Raw genomic sequence first — 18,605 nt, 5'->3', positions numbered from 1 at the left:
GTAAAGAGGAGAGAGATCGAGGTAAGAAGAAGCATCGTTGATCGTAGGATCGACTCGGTTCGTGTTGAAGCACGAATGAGTGATGCAAGTCGCGAACGCAAAGAGGAGAGACCTATCGACGACAAGAGTGTCAACAAGAACTAGAGGGATAGGTAGAGAAGAGAGAAGAAGACTGACGAGATTCCGGAAGGGTGAGGAACGAATTTGTCTCGTTTCATCAAAGTGTCCCATACAGTTCCGTTGTCAGGGAGATCTTGAGGTTGACAATGTTCGGGAACGGCCGTTCGAGCGTAGGCTAGATCATCGACGAGGCGAGAAGATGTCAACAAAGTCAAGTCAGAGAGTAGGAAGAGAAGAGAGAAAACTCACGTTCTCCAGCCGCACCGAGACGAGTGTTGAAGAAGTTGTTTCCACTTCCATCGGCGGAACGGTACTTCGATTTCCCGACGTAAGGATTTGAAGAGACCCGTGCGAGGACTACGAGCATAGTCTGAGTCTCGGACGAACTGCGGAAAAAGAAAGGGTCTGCAGAAAGAGCACAGTCGCGAGCAGACACTGTATACTCTCGACGAGATTCACGACTTGGGCTCCTCATGCGTCACTGTTAAATTGCACGAGTAGGTTGACAGAGCGCAAGAGGGTGAACTAGTCGAAAATCGAACGAATCTTCGCCTCGAGACCTTCCGCGTCGAGTTTGACATATTTCGTCGAATCTAAACGTGAACGAGGGTGAGTGACAATAGACGAACAGGCAACGAGTAGACTCACAATTATCCTTTCGATGTTTCTGAACAAACTTGGCATAAGTCGGCACGCACATCCTCTCGACTTCACCTTTCAGTCTCTCCCTCATCTCGACTTCTCCCTCGTCGAGTTTCGCGACTCTATGCAGCTCCTCGACTTCTTCGAGCGCTTCGTGGAACCTCACGAATCGATCTTTCGTGTCTCTCCGCTCTGTTCCTCCGCTACCTTTCACCGCTCCAATTCCAGCTTTGATCCCTCCCGAGATGACTCCGTTCTGTTCGCTCAAGCCGGCGTCGAGCAGAGCTCCGACGAGAGGCGACCAGATCTCGAGATAAGATGATTTCGTCGTTCGCATCTTCTTGTTGAGGACATCTTCGAACGATTCGCCGAGGAAATCGGAAGTTTGAGAAGAGAGGATCGAGTGTCGAAGGAAGGAGACGTTGTTGAGGAGGTAGATTGTTGATGTACCGGGTCTACCTCGGAGTAGACGAGATCGAGAATCGAGAGAGTTGAGCAAAGTCGAGAGCAAATCGTCTGTCGAATGAAAGTCAGTCTCAACCTGCGAAATGAGAGAGCAAGGTGAGGCTTACTGAGATATCGAGGTAGCAGTCCGTTCTCTCCGTCTTCTTTCGTCGCGCTCGACTTGGGTCCACCCCAGTTTCCAGCTCCGAGCACGTTCAAGAACGTTTCAACGACTGATTGGTTGTCTGCCAATTGTCTCGCAAAGTTGACCACCTGTGTCCAGTGCTTCGCTTACATCAGTAACCTGTCACGTTGTGTACGATACAAAGGAAGAACCGTACATTGTGAGTAATTGGGCTGACGGAGGCTGAAACGACTTCGTTTCCAGATGGCGCTTTATTTCCGAATGCCTGCTCAGAAGATTGGTCAGTCTTGAAGCCGAAAGAAGAAAAGAATGAACGAACTCACCCTGACATCCTCGATCATTCCCGGCAGACTACTCAGACAGGTCCCTCTGAAGCTATGCAAACTATCTCCCAACTCGTTCTCTTTCCTCCCACTTCTCTTCCTCACGACTTCCTCGAACTCTTGATTCCGTTCTGAAAGCTCTCCGAACGAAGCGAACGCGATCGGGATCAATGGGTGAAGGGATTTCTTGATCAACGTATTGAGATTTGAGGAAGTTTGCGCAAAGAGGGAGAGCGGGAGAGGCAGGATCGAGGCATAGAGAGGAGCTCGTTGAGAGGGAGAGAGGTTCGAGAAAACGGTTCCGAGTACAGCGTGCTCAGACTGATCGATGCGAGGGAGAATCAGCTCGAGCTCTTTGCGAAGGAAGGAAGAGTCTTTACCTTGAGTACGGCAAAAGTCACATCGAGTAATCGACCAAGACCTCGCCTCTCCCTACCGTCTCCACCTCTTCCGCCGCCAGCTCCCGACGACGCGCTCGATGAACCTGCGAGACTCGGAATCGCATCGACTAGTACTTCTTTCGCGCAGTTCTTCAATCCTTCTTCGAGCCACTGCGACCTAAGCTCAGTATAGGTACGAGACGCATCTGCGAATGCTTTCGGACCGAGTGAAGAGGGAAGCGTGAGGAGGTAGGTGAGCAGAGGGAGCGCTTGGTCGATGAAAGTCGGGGAAAGGGTCGGGAACGGTTTGCCTGAAGTGATCGGTTACCTCAATTCAGTCTCGGATTACTGTAGCTGTAAGTAGCCGTCACTTACCTTTGTCAAAAAGCGAGCCTGCATCCATCGTTGGCGAGGTCTCTTTCACCATTCGAGCGAAAACTCCGATAATCTGCTTTGCACCAGCTTCGATCAAAGCACCCTACATGCAGCACGGGTACGGTTCAGATCTCTTATGATGAAAGCTGGACACGAATCAAGCGAGCTTACCATTTGGGCGAGAGTAGCAGCTTGACCTTTCGCGTCTGTCTTCCTGAGCGCTTCAGATGCAGCGACAAGTCGATCGATCGCAGCCAAATAGGGCTTGAGGTCGCCTTGTTTCGGTCTACAGACGATGTCCAGGAGGGTCAGACTCAGAGTGCCGGTACCCTCGGAAAGAAAGCGAGCAGGCGAAACTTACCCAGATTTGATCAAGCCTTCTTCCCTCTCGACTAGATCGTGGTGTCCCAGCAGACCGTCGAGTGATCTCATAGTCGACTCGAGATCTACGTCAAGGATGAGTCAGCCTGTTTTGGAGACGAGAGAGGTGTTCTCGAGACTCACTTTTCGAAACTCTCGTCAATTTCCCCGTCTCTTTGTAAATCGGTACCAAGCTCTTCTCCAGCTTCGCTAATCGATCATCTAGCTCTCCCAAGACCGTACTCATCCGATCCGAGATCTTGGAAGAGCGAGAGAGGGATTGTTGAAGGAGCAACAGATCGGCATTTGCTTGTTCGAGCGCGATCGAGGATGATGTGGAGGCCGTATGTGGCGTATTGCTGGAGGTGTAGGGGAACCGAGTGAGCGACATCGTCGTCGTCAAGGAGGAAGGGTGTTCGAGTTCGGATGATGTGGAGAAGTTCGTCGAATGTGCGCGCGTTTGCGCTGCTCAGAGGTTGCTCAGGGTGTCTGTACGCTGGAACTGTTGTAGTACGAGTGGTCGAATCGGCGCAAAGTGAAGGGCAAGGAGCAGAAACAAGTTTCATCTCTTTCTCCTTTTCCTTCGTCTTCAAGGGTCCGCAAGATCACCAGCGACCACTCAGATAACAGAACAGCAGTATATAGATCGGTCTAGGGCGCGACTAGGTCCCTATCAACCAGGACGAACGATCCGAAACTCGCTCCTCATCAGCGATTCTTCCCGTCTCTATCCATTAGTTTCTAGCTCCACAGATCGGCGCAAGGTGAGTCGAACACGAACGACATCCGAGCGTGCGGTCTGACTGATCCTCCCTTTGTTTCGATACAGTGTTCCTGGCTTTACGTTCCTTTGACACGGACCTCGTCCTCGCCTCTCTCCCTCGTACCGCTTCCTTCTGTTCCTCTTCCCCACTACCGAGATAGAAAGATGGATCCATCAGAACAGGCATTCCTCGACGGAACCCATCCCGCTCTTCACCGCGATGCCGAAGCCATGGCCACCCTTCGTTCGACTTCCCCTACTCGGTCTCGTTCCCCTTCCGTCTCTTCCACTTCTTCCTCCTCTAGCGCACCTCGATTTAGCGCCATCGACCCGGACCCTCCAGCTCGAGAACCAGCTCCATTAAGAAGTGGTGGGAAAGGGAGTAGTAACACTGGCGTGAAGGGAGTTAGGGCAGATTACAGGGAGTATCAAGAATCGAAAGCGGCTCAAGGACAGGCGGAAGGGAAAGGGTTGGCGAAACAGATGGGCAAGAAATTGATGATTTCGCTCGAAGACGATTCGGAAGATGATCAAGCTGGGAATGTCGATGAAGATCAAGCTGCGTTGGAGAGGTATCGACAGCAGAGGATGAGAGAACTACAGGGTAGTGGAGAACGAGGACTGAATAGCTCGGGAGGTGAGAAGAAAGTGTTTGGACATCTAAGGGAAATCGGATTCGAGCAATTCCTGAGCGCGGTCGAAGGTGAAACGGACGACGTAGCAGTCGTACTGCATCTCTATGAACCTGTACGTGCATCCGCTTCTCTCTCTCTCTCGCGATCGTCGCAAAGGTGTCTCTGACTCCCGTTCTGTCTCTGCTCAATAGGATCTCATCCCGTGCATCCTCCTCAACTCTCACCTCACAGCCCTATCTCGCAAATACCCTCACACGAAATTCTTACGAGCTCTCGCCTCTGAACTAGATTTCATGCAACAAGATCCCGAGGATGAAACATTGCCGACCGTCCTGGTGTATCGACGAGGAGAACTCGAGACGACTTGGGTCAGGTTCGATCTCGAGTTGGAAGGAGGTGGAGGATTCGAAAGTAGGGACGCGAGGGAACAGATTGAGCGAATTCTGCTAAGGTGCGTTCACGTCTGCGTTCAGCTCTGTCTATACGTGAGCTGACCTATTCGGGGTTGCTGATTCGATCTTCAACAGGAAAGGAGCGATAGAAGGCAAGGGTCAAGACGGGATCGAATCAAGTTCGCGCAACTCTTCACGACCAGTCGAGGAGGACGACGATGATGACGAATAGAGAAAGATCTAGCATTGCTTTTACCCTCCTTCTGTGTCCCTGTATACCCACCCACTCGTTCAGTGCCCTTCATTTTGCAACCACTTGTTGTCTTTCATAAGCTCGAGGTCAACGAGCGAGCGCGAAGAAAAATCGAAGAGTGAGCCTTGGGAAGAGCTCAGCGCTTGAATCAGGAGGCTTTAGGAGCAGATTCTGTACAGTATTGCGAGCATTGCTGTAAGCTTTTTGCAGTTCAGCGGTTGGAGCAAAATGATGATTAGTCGACTCCTGCGCGGGAATCTCTCAATCTCCTACTTTTTTCCGTCTCTCTCGTTTGCCACGGCCACAGCCTGAACATCACAGATCCAGCTACCTCTTTCGTATTTGCACCTCGCATCTCGACAGAATTGAGACCATTCGCAACGTCGCCTGGCAACTCGACGAATCTCGCAATGAGCTCAGGACACCTTCGCTTCCAAATGCCTCTCGCGTCGTTCGACGACGGCGTCCAATCAACCTGTCCGGTACTAGCGAGCTCAATGAACAGAACAATCAAACGACGACGAAGTCAACCCGCCTTGTTCTCGAAGACGGAAAGAACATTTTTCGTTTCGACGAATCCGGAAGTCGAATCACAGTGTGAGACGGTTGAGGATTAGCGCGCCTCTCTCTATCGTTCTTTTGTCAGCATCGTCTGCAATCTATCTATACGATATTGTCCTCGGTAGTAGCTAGGGTTAGCGGAATTGCGAAAGGAAGAAGGAGAGTTTTTTGCGCGAGTCGTCCGTGCGAAGGAGAGTAATTTGAGCCGACGGTGTGTGGCAGAGTTTGGACGCAGAGTCATGTACTAGAAAGACGAGAACGTGCGAACAACGCTAAGTCGTCTCGCGAATCCGTTGCTTTGACGAGAGGAGAGCGACTCTGCAAAGAAAAGAAAAGAATTCGAAAACTCGTGCGAAACGAAGTCCGAAATCGGGTCGAGGTCGACCGGACTGTCTGAACGAACTTGAACCGGTTGCACGCGAGCCGATTCTTCGCTGACCTTCCCGAAACTCCTGTCTTCTTCTTCTACAACTTCGACTTTTGACAGCTCACTTGATCGAAGACCAACTTGCCTCGCTTGCAACCTCGGCTGATCCGACAAACCGAAGCACCTGCACGCACCTCTTCAAGACTTTCGCTTCACCACCCACTTAGCGCGAAACTTACTTCCTTCTCTCCTCTTCTTCCCCCTCTCCCTCCACTTCACGCCGACAAGTCCCGACACCTGTCAACGGCAGTACCAGGTGAGTTGTCCCTCCCTAGTGGCCCTCGATCAGATCGTAAACTGACAAACAATAACCGTTTCATCTCTCCTCCCTTTGTCTGCGCTCGTCACTCTCAATTCCTCTCCCGGCTCTCTCCCTCCCTTTGCGACTCTCGTCTGTACACTCGCTCGTCTGTGCCCGCCTCTGTCGACCCACTCGCGTGCGCTTCCTTCAACCTCACCGACGCGGGCATTTTTACGTGTCGCCCCGCCTTCCCTCCCCTTCTCCCTCCTTCCTGCCAACACTCTCCCTCTCTTCTCGTCCAGCAGTAGCATAACAAGTCTACTTCACTCGGAAACTAGCCGTCTACTTCATCTCACTCGTTTCAAATTACCCCCCCCCATCTCTCTCTCTCTCTCTGAATCTTGAAGAATGGGTTGCGGAGGATCCAAAGTCGAAGACGTCGAGAGCAAGACTCGTAACGATGCTATCGAGAACCAATTGAAGAAGGATAGGATGAACATGAGGTAAGTTCCTCTCACTGAGTGAATGCGGGAAGAAACGTTCGTCGAGGTTCGTGGAACATCCACTGACACTTTATGCATTTGCTATCGATGAACTCACAGAAATGAGATGTGAGTTTCCGTTCGTACTCGAGCGTCGTGCTGAATGGAGGAACTGACAATCATTCGACATTTGCAGTAAAATGCTTTTACTCGGAGCAGGAGAGTCTGGTAAATCGACGATTCTCAAACAAATGAAGTTGATTCACGAGGGATCCTACACGGACAAGGAGCGCGAGAATTACAAGGAGATCATTTATTCAAACACAGTTCAAAGTATGCACGTACGTCTCAATTTCCCTCTGGTACGTGCGCCATAGCGCTTCCGACTCACCTGTTCAATCACGATAGGTCATTCTCGACGCGATGGAAATGATGGGAATCGCTGTTCAAAACCCAGAAGGAAGTCGTTTCCAAGAAATTATCATGAGCCAACCTCATCAAATCGAGGCCGATTACCTACCGACCGACGTCGCAGATGCGCTTCTACAACTATGGAAAGATCCCGGAGTTCAAGAATGTTTCGGTCGATCGAGGGAGTACCAATTGAACGATTCGGCTCAATAGTCAGTTTCTTGTCTCTTCCAAGGCGTGCCTTAGAGGCGATCTTGAAGCTGACAACTTCTTTATGAGTAGCTACTTTGATTCGATCGCGCGGATAGGTTCTCGAAACTACATGCCTTCGGATCAAGGTGAGTTGACTTCCGCAAACTTGAGGAGAAAATGAAACTGACTCGCCGCTTCTCTCGCAGATGTTCTACGATCCCGAGTCAAGACGACCGGTATCACGGAGACGACGTTTCAAATCGGCGAACTCAAATACCGAATGTTCGATGTCGGAGGACAAAGATCTGAACGAAAAAAGTGGATTCACTGCTTCGAAAACGTTACGGCTATCGTCTTCCTCGTCGCCATCTCGGAATACGATCAAATGCTTTACGAAGACGAATCAATCAACCGTATGCAAGAAGCTTTGGTCTTGTTCGATTCGATTTGCAACTCGCGGTGGTTCGTTCGCACTTCGATCATTCTTTTCCTCAACAAGGTACGCTTCTGTTCCCGCTTGCAGTAACTCGTATTGTGGAGTATTGACTCACATCTCGCTCGTCGACTCTCACAGATCGATCTCTTCCGAGAAAAACTTCCCCGTTCTCCCATTGCCAACTTCTTCCCCGACTACACTGGAGGATCTGATCTTCAAGCCGCTTGCGATTACTTCTCTTCTCGATTCGTTGGCTTGAACCAATCTTCTGCTAAACAGATCTACACTCACTTTACTTGCGCGACTGTAAGCCTTTTCTTCGCTCGTTCACCTGACTCTTACGTGCTGACGTGGTGCGTTCGATCTGTGTAGGACACGAATCAAATCAAATTCGTACTAAGCGCCGTGAACGACATTATCATTCAAGTGAACCTTCGAGATTGCGGTCTCCTCTAAGTTTTGTTTTTCGGATCGGACCCCCATCTTCTTCTTCTTGTGCAGTCTTCATTCTCAGTTTTTACTACTATCCTTCTTTGTGCATACATACCCCCTCGACTCAACTCTCCTCCTCCTCATATTTCGACATTTCCCCCTTCCTCACCCCTTGTCACTCTCTTTCGGTTCTTCTCTCTCCTACATACCCCCGAGGCACTCCCGACTCAGATGGCTCTCCGTCGTCTATCGTTGGTTGTCTCTCGCTTGTTTTTTACTCCTTGCTTCTTCTCTTCCTCGTCTTTTTCCGATTTTCGTTTTTACTCTCTAGGGTTTCATTTTCATCGGCTCGCTCTCCTATCGTTCTCTAGGGTCATTCGCATGCAGCCCCTCTCCCTCTCTCTCTATCTCTGCTTACTGGTAATTTAATGCCTCGTTCACTACCTACCGTGACCTTGGTCTTTGAGAGAGTTTCGTGTGTTTGAGCTCGTCCGGAATTTGCGTGCCTCCTGGTCGCTGCCGAACACGCGAAGGCGGAAGAGAGCGCGGTCATGCAGGACCTCCCGTCGAAGCTCGAATACGAGTTACAGTCAAATCGGCGAAGGCATTTCACGACGCAAACGCTGGAAAGAGCTCGGTAAACAACCTTAGCTTTCCACCTCACACCTTCCAGCTGGCCAGCTCGCTCCAACACTTCTACAGCTACTTGCCAACACCGCCAACTACAACCGCAGAGCTCTCGACGCAGCTCGACAGCAAGAGATCAAACCTTCTCTCGTCTCGTTCAACTCTCCCCATTCAACCTCTTCCCGACACTCGCAAACTAGTACACCCGTAGGAGGAGGCACTCAAGATGTCATCAACGCCGGGAATGGCTCCCTCGAGGAGGTTCAAGACCCCCACTTCGACTACTCATTCTCCCTTGGCCAAATCTCTACAGAGGAAGATGCTACCGGTCGCATTGCACTATCTACAGCACAGGAGGAAGTATAGTAATATACTCATGATAGGGTTCTCGGCTTACGTCGTACAAAATGTCAGTCCCTCTTCTCCCTTCTCCCGAACTCCGAGCGAGCTGTTCGGCGCTCGCAGGGCCAGGACTAGGTAGCTGAATGACCCGGAAGATCTACGAGAACTGACGAGTCCCTTTGCTCGTGCGTAGACCTATGCTGGGTTGACTGGAGGATCTCGCAAGAAATCGAAATCCAGTTCACAAGCTCAAGTGGTGGAAACGACAGGCGGAACTAGCACGGCGGCTCCCGCGGAAGAAGGAAGTACGAGTACAAGTAGCGGGAGAGGAAGAGGGAAACGTAGAGGACCACGAGTCGAGGTGAGCGTTTCACCTTTGCGTTCGTTTTTGACCCTTGCTGATGAGCTCTGTTCAGGTGGACGCTCTCTTCTTTCAACGTCTTGGTCGACTCCTTCGAATCGTGATTCCGTCGATCCATAGCAAAGAAGCTTCCCTTCTCTTCCTTCACTCATTCTTCCTCGTTCTCCGCACCGTCCTTTCTCTCTACGTCGCATCTCTCGACGGATCGATCGTCTCTGCTCTCGTAAGAGCTCAACCGAAACAGTTCTTGACGAGAATCATGCTTTGGATGGCCGTGGCGGTTCCAGCAACTTATACTAACAGCATGCTCACCTACCTTCAAAGCAAACTCGGTAAGTTGTCCGCTCTCCATGTCTCAATGGCAGATCGATTCGCTTGACTGACCGAGAGAGTATTGCTTGTAGCTATCGCCTATCGTACGAGGTTGACGAAGCAAGTTCACGAAGCCTACCTCGAAGATACGACTTTTTACGCTCTCGGTTCGTCCCTCTGTTCTCCCTACGTCTCTCCTCAGCTGACGCACTTGCGGTGGCAGGTAATCTCGACGATCGAATCAAGAACGCTGATCAATTGATCGTCGTCGACATCAACAAGTTTTCAACTAGTCTCGCAGAGATTTACTCAAACATTGCGAAACCGATCCTCGATGTCATTCTCTACAATTTCCAGCTCTCTCGGAACGTCGGTGCAGAAGGTGCGTACTAGTCTGCCTGTCTCGACTCGTTATTCTCGTCGCTTACTCACGACTCTTCCTCGCAGGATTGATTGCGTTGACTGTCGTTGTTCAAGCGAGTGCTGCCCTTCGTGAGTGCTTCAGCCTCGAACCAGGGAGAACCTCTCTAATCGATGTTTCTGCTCACTTTGATAGTCAAATTCGCGACTCCTCCTTTCGGTCGATACGCCGCAACTTCAGCATCTCTCGAAGGATCCTACCGATTCGCCCACACTCGACTCCTCGAACATGCCGAAGAGATCGCTCTCCTCCGTGGATCCGAAACCGAGAAGAACTTGATCGAACGAACGTATTTCGCTCTCGTCAAACACATCAATCGCACGTTCCGAATGAGAATGTTGTACGGAATCGTCGAGGAAGGGATCGTGAAATGGTTGTGGGGAAGTCTGGGACTCTGTGTTTGTGCTGTACCTGTCTTTGGGTCAAAACTCTTTGGAGGAATGGGAGGATCGGGAAGTATCGTCGATTTCGGAAGTAGAACAGAAGGTAAGAAATCGCTCCTGTTCGGCTGTTTTCGGGGAGCTAAGTTTACTCACGTCGAACAGGCTTCGTTACGAACCGTCGTCTGCTTTTGTCGGCCTCCGACGCTCTTGGAGTGAGCTGGATTCCCCTTCTTTCCTCCTTTGAGTCCGAGCTGACTTGTCCCGATGGTCCTTTGCAGCGTCTCATGTCGACCTACCGAGATCTATCCGAGCTTTCAGGCTACACTGCACGAGTCTCAGAACTGCTCGATACGATGGACGATGTCAAGCGAGGGAAATTCCAGAAGAAACTCGTTGGAGGTTCCGATTCGAGACGCAGGGTCATCGCAGGAGAGGAGACGAAGGACGAGAAAGATATCTTGAGCGAGAATGCGAAGAGTGAGTGTTCTATTCGTCATCAGTTCGCATCGCAACTGATGTTCAGAGGTGGGAACAGTTCTCTCCGGTCGCGGTCAATTCGTTCACTCTGACGACGAGATCGTGTTTGAAAACGTTCCTATCGTTACTCCGAATGGTGACATCCTCATCAAGTCGCTCAGCTTCTACGTCAAACCTGGGAATCATCTTCTCATCGTCGGAGGAAACGGTACCGGGAAATCATCTCTGTTCCGCATCTTAGGAGGTCTCTGGCCTATTTACGGTGAGTAGTTCCCATACCACATCTCACACCTTTCGAGGCCTGATGTGGAAAGGAATGAACCATCTCACAGGTGGAACCGTCACGAAACCCCCTGCTTCTGAATTCACCTACATTCCTCAACGACCTTACCTCTCTCTCGGTACTCTACGAGATCAAGTCATCTACCCTCACTCTCGCAAGCAAATGATCGAACGTGAGCACCCAAATTCTCCATCTTTGCCCGATTTCTTCTCAAGTTAGTTCGGTTTACACGACCAGGCGGAATCACCGATTCTGATCTACTCGATATCCTCCAACTTCTCGACCTTGACCAGATTGTCGAGCGGGAAGGAGGATGGGACGCTGTCAAGGAATGGAGGGATTGTCTAGCTGGAGGAGACAAACAACGAATCGCGATGGCGAGATTGTTCTACCACTGTCCGAAGGTGAGTCAAGCTCTCCTATCTCTCTTGTCGACGTAAGCTGACGAGGGGTACTTCGATGGTCGCAGTACGCAATTCTCGACGAGTGCACAAGTGCCGTCACTCTCGAAATCGAGAAAACTTTCTACGATCATGCGACAGGTGAGCTCAACCTCTCGAACAGCGTGAGAGAGCTATCACTGACACTCCTTTCGACTCTTCAGATCTCGGAATTACCCTCTTGACTGTCTCTCATCGCCCTTCGTTGTGGAAGTACCACAAATACATTCTCCAAGTTTGTGCTTTCATCGTCGCTGTTTCAGTTTGATTTGCTGACTCTCTTTCTGACCGCCTCTTCAGTATGACGGCCACGGCGGTTACGCGTTCGGACCTCTCGACGCCGAGAAACGACTCGCACTGCAAGAAGAGAAACAATCGCTCGAACAGAAACTCGCCGAAGTCCCCGTCTGGGAATCTCGATTGGAAGAACTGTTGAGGGAACGACAAACTCGCGAAGAGAGGAAGGACAACATCTAGCGAGGGAGCTTGATGCTTTGGTGAAATCTGTCTCTTCTTTTTGTCGTCGTGAATTGTTTGGTTTCTCTATGAAGCACGAGATCGAGCGGTGCATTCCAAGTGAGGACAACAAATAAGGCTCAAGAGAGAAAGGATAAGAACAGGTTGATGCAGGGAATATGAAAAGAGAGCGAATTTCACCTTTTGCCCGAGTCGAGCTTTTCCCGCGCCTTCACAGCGGCTCCTCGCAAGCTGGTCGATCTCGCAACTCCCATCGTCGTCGACTTGCGCCTCTTCGCGACGGTTCCTTCGTCCGTCGACCCTGGGCTCGTCGCTCGCTTTTCCCGAGCTTTGGCCCATTCCAACTTGACCGGCGCTTGCTTCTTCTCCTTCTTCACCTCTTTCATCTCAATTACTTTCTCCGAGGCTTTCGCCTTCGCTTTCCCTTTGCCAGACTGGGCGGAAGCGATTGCGACCGCACGTTCGTCCTTGGGTTTTCCACCAAGGTATCCTGAACAAACCGGCGAACCGCAGAAACAGCGTTGACGAGCGATATCGCTCGCGGCTTCCTCCGCGACTTTCGCATTCTCCTCCTTCGACTGCTCGTCTGTCGAAGTCGAGGTTGATGCGATGGGCCTCTCCGAGGTTGAATCGGCGAGGTCGACAAAGTTCTGCCAACCGTAGTTATCTGCACGTGCAAAGAGAGCTCAGCTGAAGTGTGACACTCTCGGGGAGATCACACGAGCTTACAGGTTAATTCTTCCCCAGCTTGGATATCTCGTCGCGCGAAAATTCCGACTTGGTACTCGTCGATGCTCGCCAACCTCCATCGAACGACTTCGCAGTTCGGACCGCACGAGTGGTTGATGAACCTTGACGAGTTTCCTTTCTGGCCCTGTTACTCGATCGATTAATGTTAGAGAAGCAGTCAATACAGTACACGCGAGCTTTGCAATCGACCTACAGCGTCGATGACTTCCATCGAGTCGTACTCGAGGAAATCTGAACATACGTTGAGCGCTTGTAAGCTTTTGAACGTTCTCGAAAGGGAGTCAGGGACGTACAATAGTCGCTTCGGTCCTTATAGTCATTCAGCACCCTTCGGTAGGATTCGTCTCGTGAGATGATCTGCAGCGGACATCATTTGAGTCAGTGAAGAGGAAGCATAAGATTGAGACTACAATCGTGATTCACCTCGCCTCGGTATTCTATCACGAGATCTCCTTTTCGGATCGGTACCATGGTCTTCAATCCGAAACCACGGTTCCCGGTCTAATGTCCGTACAAGCAAACGTCAGCGGATGTCTGACGAGCTTTGGGGAGCGAGATGTGTGACTCGCCCAAATCACGCGAAGACCGTCTTTCCCTTCCTCGATCGTTTCGCGCTTGTTTAACGGAAGATTGCTGCACTGAGGGCCGCACGGGCAGATCTTCGGATCACAGCAGTACTGCATCATACTGTACGAACCGGGTCGGAAGTATCAGCTCTGCAGAGAGACGTTGGCAGTCCGAAAAAAGGTCGAGCTCACCGATTGATACAATCCGCGAGACAACCTTTCGCATCCTTGTCTTTCGGAGGTACGCAGGCGCAGACAGCCGCGACATCGATCTTGTCAGGCTTGCGATCGACATAGAAGTCTTCACGAACAACGGAAAGGCCATCAGTACATGGTTCGCAGGAGAAAAGGTGCGAAAAGCTCAACTCGTTTGAATATGACGGTAATGAGCTGGCTTCCGACTCAACTCCCGCTTCTCAACTTCTTTATCTACTTCTACCCTCTGTCCTCCTTTGCCAGAGACGACGGCGTCTTCAGAGTAGTAGAAATCCCTCAGAATATCGAAAGGCAGTTTGAAACCGCATTCTGGTCCTTCCTCCTCTTCGTCCGAATCTTCGTCTCCGTCTTCCTCCTCCTCTGAATCCGGTTCGTCGAGTTTGTGATAGGTTTCTGGAGCTTCACCGAGCAACATGAGGCCGTAATGGATAGGAGGTGGGAGAATCGTCGAGGTCGAAGGTTTGATCGTTCTCCACGAGAAGACGGGCGCCGTCGACCTACGAGGTCTCGCCTTTGACTCGCTCGGCGTCTTTTCAGATGGGCCGGCAGACAGAGAAGGGTTCTTGGGCGTGATTCCGTGCGAGTAGTACATTCCGCACATTTGATATTCTTTTCCGTCTCGGCCCTTCGTCTCGCCCTCTTCTTCTTCTTCTCTCGCCACCTGGGGTCGTGACGACACTCGAGATCGCTTGCCTTTCTTTGTCGGACCGGCAATTGAAGAAGAAGCTGGCGAAGAAGGAGGAGGAGCCGTTTTTGCCGAGGAGAATGTCGAATTCGAGGACGGCGAAGGAGTCGGTAGTTGTTTGACGGGATCCTCCTCCTCCTTCTTCTTGTCATCGTTCTCCTGACCTTTAGCCTCGTCTCGCTCCTTCTCCTCGTCGACGCCGTTCTCAGTCATGACCTCTTCCTCGCGAAAACGCGTATTTGGATCCACTTCCATAGCTGTTAAGACGTCCTCCGGCCCAGTCGCAGGCGTTGTAGATAGAACAGATGGTAAGAGTGCGTCAGACAGGCTCGTGAGAGCTTCTGACATGTTTGATGAAGGACTGAACGCGTCGAGAGACTCGGGTAGGTATGCGGCCAGACGCTATTGAAGGGTGACTTGGGTGTCAACAAGAGTCGAGCAACGGCCGTAAACCGAGTGCGGGCGATTGCAAGTCGGAAGGTATCGAAATGAAGGGGAAAACAAGCTGAATGTTCGACGTCGACTCGCAGGCGCCCATTGTTCTTCTGTCAATTGAGCACCAACAGGGAACGATGAGCGATCAGAAAGGGAAGGTATTGCACGGAAAAAACGACAAGTGATCAAACTAAGGAGAGCGAGCGCGGGAGAAAGAGGAAAAGATACAAGCTAGAGGATGTAAAACTGAGAGAAACGGGGAGTACGAAAGGCGAGAGATAGGGGAAGGGTACAATCAGAGCGCTATAAACAAGAGGCCTCTTTGCTCCGCGGGCTGAGGTAGAAAAAGTAGGTAAATAAAGGAAACACAAAACGAGGGTCTGTATGAAAGTGCGCAGAATCTCCTCCTTCAGTTCAAACGCAACTCGATCGCCTGCTCACTTCATCTCGGAGCCCAGGTCGGTCGAGTTTGGATCCACCTCCGATCCTCCTCTCCTGCGCCTCCTTGCCTCCCCAGCTGAAATCTCGGAACAAGCTCGAAGAAGCTTTTCCACCTCCGTTCTTCTTCAATCCGAGGTCTGAACCTCCACCTGGTGAACTCGGCACAGCTCCACCTTTCGAAGATTGATTCGCCTGCCAGCATTCTCCTTCTGGACTGAATACCCAAGCCCCTCCCTTCCCAATATCGTGATAGTCGACATTGTCTTCGTCTGCTTGCGACGGGGGTTTGAATGGCGGAGAGAGTTGACGAGAGGCGAGTCGTTCGAAAGAGAGGGAAGCGAAGAATGGGTGCGATTTGATTCCGGAAACTTTGATTCGCTCATCTGGATCTCGATTCAGAAGCTGGATTCGCGGCGAGCAAGAAGTCAGTCGGGACCTGCGGACTGTATGGCGAGTAAGCAGAGGAGACACTCACCTGCAAGACGAGATCCTTGAGCTCGGAAGAGTACCCTCCTTTGTTCGGAATCTTGATTTCGCTCTTGAGGATTCTTTCGTACTCTTCGACGACGCTCTCGCTGTAGAAAGGCGACCAGCCGAAAGACATCTCGAAGAGCAAGACTCCGAGCGACCACCAATCTGCCGGATATGAGTAACCAACGTCGAGCAATACCTCTGCACAGATGAGAATTCGATGAGTTAGTCGCTACCCTCGAAGGGAGGACTTCGAGAGACTAGGCTTACCAGGAGCGAGAAAGGAGGTTGTTCCGCAGAGAGTCTTGCAACGATCGTCTTCAGTCTTGAGCACCTTTGACAAACCGAAATCGCACAGCACGACATGACCGTTCGAGTCGAGCAGGATGTTTTCAGGTTTGAGATCCCTACGTCGCTCAGTCGCGGACGTCAGTCCTGACGACTCGAAGAGCAAATAGAACGGTCCTTACCGGTAAACGACTCCCTTCTCGTGCAGGTACTCGATCGCTAGAATGATCTCTCCTACGTAATACCGTACTCTCGATTCCTCGAATCTCCCTCCATCTCTCTGGAGATGCTGGAACAGCTCTCCTCCTGTCATTCATTAATCTCTTCGTCAGTCCTTCTTGCTCTCTTGCGAATCCGGTAGGAACGTTGCTCACCTCCTTTGTAGTCGATAACAAAAAACAAATTTGTGCTCGATTGAAACGAGAACTTGAGGGAGACCAAGAACGAACAGTCGACGGTAAGGGCTAAGACTTGACGCTCTGCGAAGACTTGAGCGAGTGCTCCCGGAGTCGTGATTCGAGATTTGTTGATCACTTTCAATGCGTCTGCTCGATTTGGAGGGTTAGTCATTGGTGAGCGGTATGAGTGACCTCGACCGGGGACGTACAGATTCGTTTCGTATCCCGTTTACGAATCATGAAAACACTCCCGAAACTGCCTTGTCCGATTCTCCGAAGAACTTGGAAATCGTTCACAGTCAATTTCGGTCGAGACTATACATCCGCTATGTACATGTGAGCAATGCACAGATCGGAGCGGAGACCTCAATAGAGAGAACTGACTTTGAGGGGTTCGAATAAGAGCTTGATCCTGATTTCTCCTCCGATACTCTCGTCCAACGCGCACGTCAACGGAACCCAAACATCCAGTTCTTCGCCTTGCTGATCCTCCGACGACAATAACGGAGGTTCAAACACGCTCGCTCCGAGGAAACCGTGGATGTAATTCGTCGCTTCGTTCGAGGTCGAGGACGAGGCTGTCGGTGCTAAGGAAGCGTTCTTGTCGTAGACGCAGATGAGGAGGGTTCGATTCGGTGAAATGACGTCGAATGTTGTCGAATGGGACCAGATCGGTGCAGAGGGAGTACCGAATTGAGAAGCGGGAGGAAGAGTTGGTTCTGGTCCTCCTTCACTCGAAGTGGCCGAAGTTGACGGGGTCATATCAGAGGCGGAAGAAGTCGAGGGCGATGTGTCTGCGGCTTTTCGAGAAGTTGAGGCGGACGAAGCAGGGTGAGACGAATTCGTTGGTTTCGCCGAAGATGAAGAGGAGGGAGCAGTGAATGTTCCTTTCGAAGAGAGCGTGTCTCCTGTAGCTTTCCAGAGTGACGGTGTCGAGTCTGTCGTCCCGTTTGAAGTTCTCGCAGACGAAGAACTTGAGCTCGAAGTTGCGGTCGAAGATCCGACTTTACGTCGCACTGTGATCCCCTGAGGTTTCCCTTCTCCTCCTCCTCCTCCTTCTGCTGTTGTTGGTCTCAGTCTTCGGATCCCACTGCTCGTTGCTTTCTTTCCTTCCTTCGGTCCATCTTGACCTTCAAGGTTCAAATTCGAGTTTGTCGACGAAGTTTCCCCAAACGCTCGCGAGATAGAATCTGTTCGATCGTACTGTACGAGGACGTAAGGTTTCTGGTTCTGATTCCTGACGGTTAAACCTTTGGCTTCGACGATTTGGACTCGTAGTCGACCGAGCATTTCTGTCGTTGGCATTTCTTGAGATTGTTCCGAGACGGTCTTTTCGGCGGGAGGAGGAGGCTGAGAGGTCGTGGCCATTGTGGCATCGGAGAGGGGAGACGTGTGCTTGACTTCGTCGGTCGGAGGTAATAGAGCGGGAGAATGAAGGGGAGAGAGATGAGGCGGAGGGGGATCTAGTCAGCGCGTGCGGAAATGGAGTCAGTACGATTCTGAATGAGTCAAGAGCTCTCGGAACGGCAGGGAAAGATACGAAGACGGGTCAAACAAGGAAAGCCCCGGAATGGAATGGGGCTCAATTACGTCGGGTGTATGGTGAGAGAGGACTTACACAGCTGGGCAAACATTTCCGCTGGACTACCACCATTGCTTAACCTCGCACTCGTCCCATTCGCGCCAGCTGCGGAAGTGAATGAGCTCCGTCGAGATGAATGACATGAGTGCACCAAACAAGGGAGGTCGAACGATTCTTGGGATCCATTCAAGTGCGCGTGTAGGTGATTCGGAAGAACTGGTATTGGATGCCGTAAACTCATACGTCGGAAGATGAGATTTGGGTGAGAGGAAGCGAGAGGAATCATTCCGAAACTCGAAGCGGTCAATTGGTCTGAATCTCTTCCTCCACCGCCTCTCCTTCTCGTGAGTCTACGCTCCTTTGAGTGAATCTTCGACTTCCGGGACGATTAAGGACTCGAGCGTGTGAGGTCCCGTCCACCTACGACATCGACTCGCCTGGCAATAAATTCTGAAAGGCATTCCGCGCGACATCAACATCGACTCTAGGCCGCCTCGGAACGCTTTGGAGAAATATAGAAAGTCTTACGTAGCTGTAGGACCTGGAGTATGGGCGGACAGGATCCGGGAAGAGGCGAGAATTATTGCTTTGGAGATCAATGATGAGGATTGGGCTTCATCTGTTGCTCGCTCAGGC

At 51.2% G+C, this 18,605-nt stretch overlaps 6 protein-coding genes across 6 annotated transcripts; 3 read left to right on the top strand and 3 right to left on the bottom strand.

The window, feature by feature from the left end:
* On the bottom strand, positions 1 to 595 carry JCM6883_001290 (uncharacterized protein; the record flags this gene model as incomplete). Its single annotated transcript, XM_076634154.1, has 3 exons — positions 1 to 112; positions 178 to 295; positions 370 to 595. Coding segments are annotated over 3 exons (456 nt in total), but the record flags the coding sequence as incomplete, so codon positions are not given.
* A 50-nt stretch (positions 596 to 645) lies between these two features.
* On the bottom strand, positions 646 to 3,180 carry EXO70 (GTP-Rho binding exocyst subunit EXO70; the record flags this gene model as incomplete). The annotated part of the gene is made up of 10 exons (XM_076634153.1): positions 646 to 713; positions 769 to 1,278; positions 1,335 to 1,479; positions 1,548 to 1,616; positions 1,675 to 1,995; positions 2,055 to 2,365; positions 2,430 to 2,532; positions 2,601 to 2,715; positions 2,791 to 2,875; positions 2,934 to 3,180. 10 exons carry the CDS (start codon positions 3,178 to 3,180, stop codon positions 646 to 648), a joined length of 1,974 nt encoding a protein of 657 aa, XP_076485905.1.
* Positions 3,181 to 3,717: 537 nt separating this feature from the next.
* JCM6883_001288 (phosducin family protein) lies at positions 3,718 to 4,811 on the top strand (the record flags this gene model as incomplete). Its single annotated transcript, XM_076634152.1, has 3 exons — positions 3,718 to 4,299; positions 4,379 to 4,638; positions 4,715 to 4,811. The coding sequence occupies 3 exons, from the start codon at positions 3,718 to 3,720 to the stop codon at positions 4,809 to 4,811; spliced, it is 939 nt and encodes a 312-aa protein (XP_076485904.1).
* Positions 4,812 to 6,469: 1,658 nt separating this feature from the next.
* JCM6883_001287 (guanine nucleotide-binding protein subunit alpha) lies at positions 6,470 to 8,038 on the top strand (the record flags this gene model as incomplete). Its single annotated transcript, XM_076634151.1, has 8 exons — positions 6,470 to 6,564; positions 6,664 to 6,672; positions 6,740 to 6,884; positions 6,952 to 7,166; positions 7,237 to 7,292; positions 7,353 to 7,645; positions 7,721 to 7,888; positions 7,955 to 8,038. The coding sequence occupies 8 exons, from the start codon at positions 6,470 to 6,472 to the stop codon at positions 8,036 to 8,038; spliced, it is 1,065 nt and encodes a 354-aa protein (XP_076485903.1).
* An 829-nt stretch (positions 8,039 to 8,867) lies between these two features.
* JCM6883_001286 (uncharacterized protein) lies at positions 8,868 to 12,137 on the top strand (the record flags this gene model as incomplete). The annotated part of the gene is made up of 15 exons (XM_076634150.1): positions 8,868 to 9,050; positions 9,177 to 9,344; positions 9,400 to 9,676; positions 9,749 to 9,823; positions 9,880 to 10,038; positions 10,104 to 10,148; positions 10,213 to 10,563; positions 10,623 to 10,672; positions 10,739 to 10,937; positions 10,996 to 11,199; positions 11,270 to 11,392; positions 11,458 to 11,624; positions 11,690 to 11,762; positions 11,825 to 11,895; positions 11,961 to 12,137. The coding sequence occupies 15 exons, from the start codon at positions 8,868 to 8,870 to the stop codon at positions 12,135 to 12,137; spliced, it is 2,322 nt and encodes a 773-aa protein (XP_076485902.1).
* A 176-nt stretch (positions 12,138 to 12,313) lies between these two features.
* JCM6883_001285 (uncharacterized protein) lies at positions 12,314 to 18,210 on the bottom strand (the record flags this gene model as incomplete). The annotated part of the gene is made up of 16 exons (XM_076634149.1): positions 12,314 to 12,804; positions 12,867 to 13,011; positions 13,081 to 13,118; positions 13,181 to 13,244; positions 13,311 to 13,388; positions 13,466 to 13,574; positions 13,646 to 13,754; positions 13,820 to 14,756; positions 15,231 to 15,632; positions 15,706 to 15,902; positions 15,972 to 16,108; positions 16,172 to 16,295; positions 16,364 to 16,534; positions 16,597 to 16,702; positions 16,772 to 17,850; positions 18,006 to 18,210. 16 exons carry the CDS (start codon positions 18,208 to 18,210, stop codon positions 12,314 to 12,316), a joined length of 4,392 nt encoding a protein of 1,463 aa, XP_076485901.1.
* Between the last annotated feature and the right edge of the window lie 395 nt (positions 18,211 to 18,605).

The sequence above is a fragment of the Sporobolomyces salmoneus genome (assembly GCF_050403485.1).
Source record: "Sporobolomyces salmoneus JCM6883 DNA, S_salmoneus_JCM6883_v1_ctg52, whole genome shotgun sequence".
Taxonomy (NCBI): domain Eukaryota; kingdom Fungi; phylum Basidiomycota; class Microbotryomycetes; order Sporidiobolales; family Sporidiobolaceae; genus Sporobolomyces; species Sporobolomyces salmoneus.
This window is presented reverse-complemented; position numbering and strand designations above follow the sequence as displayed.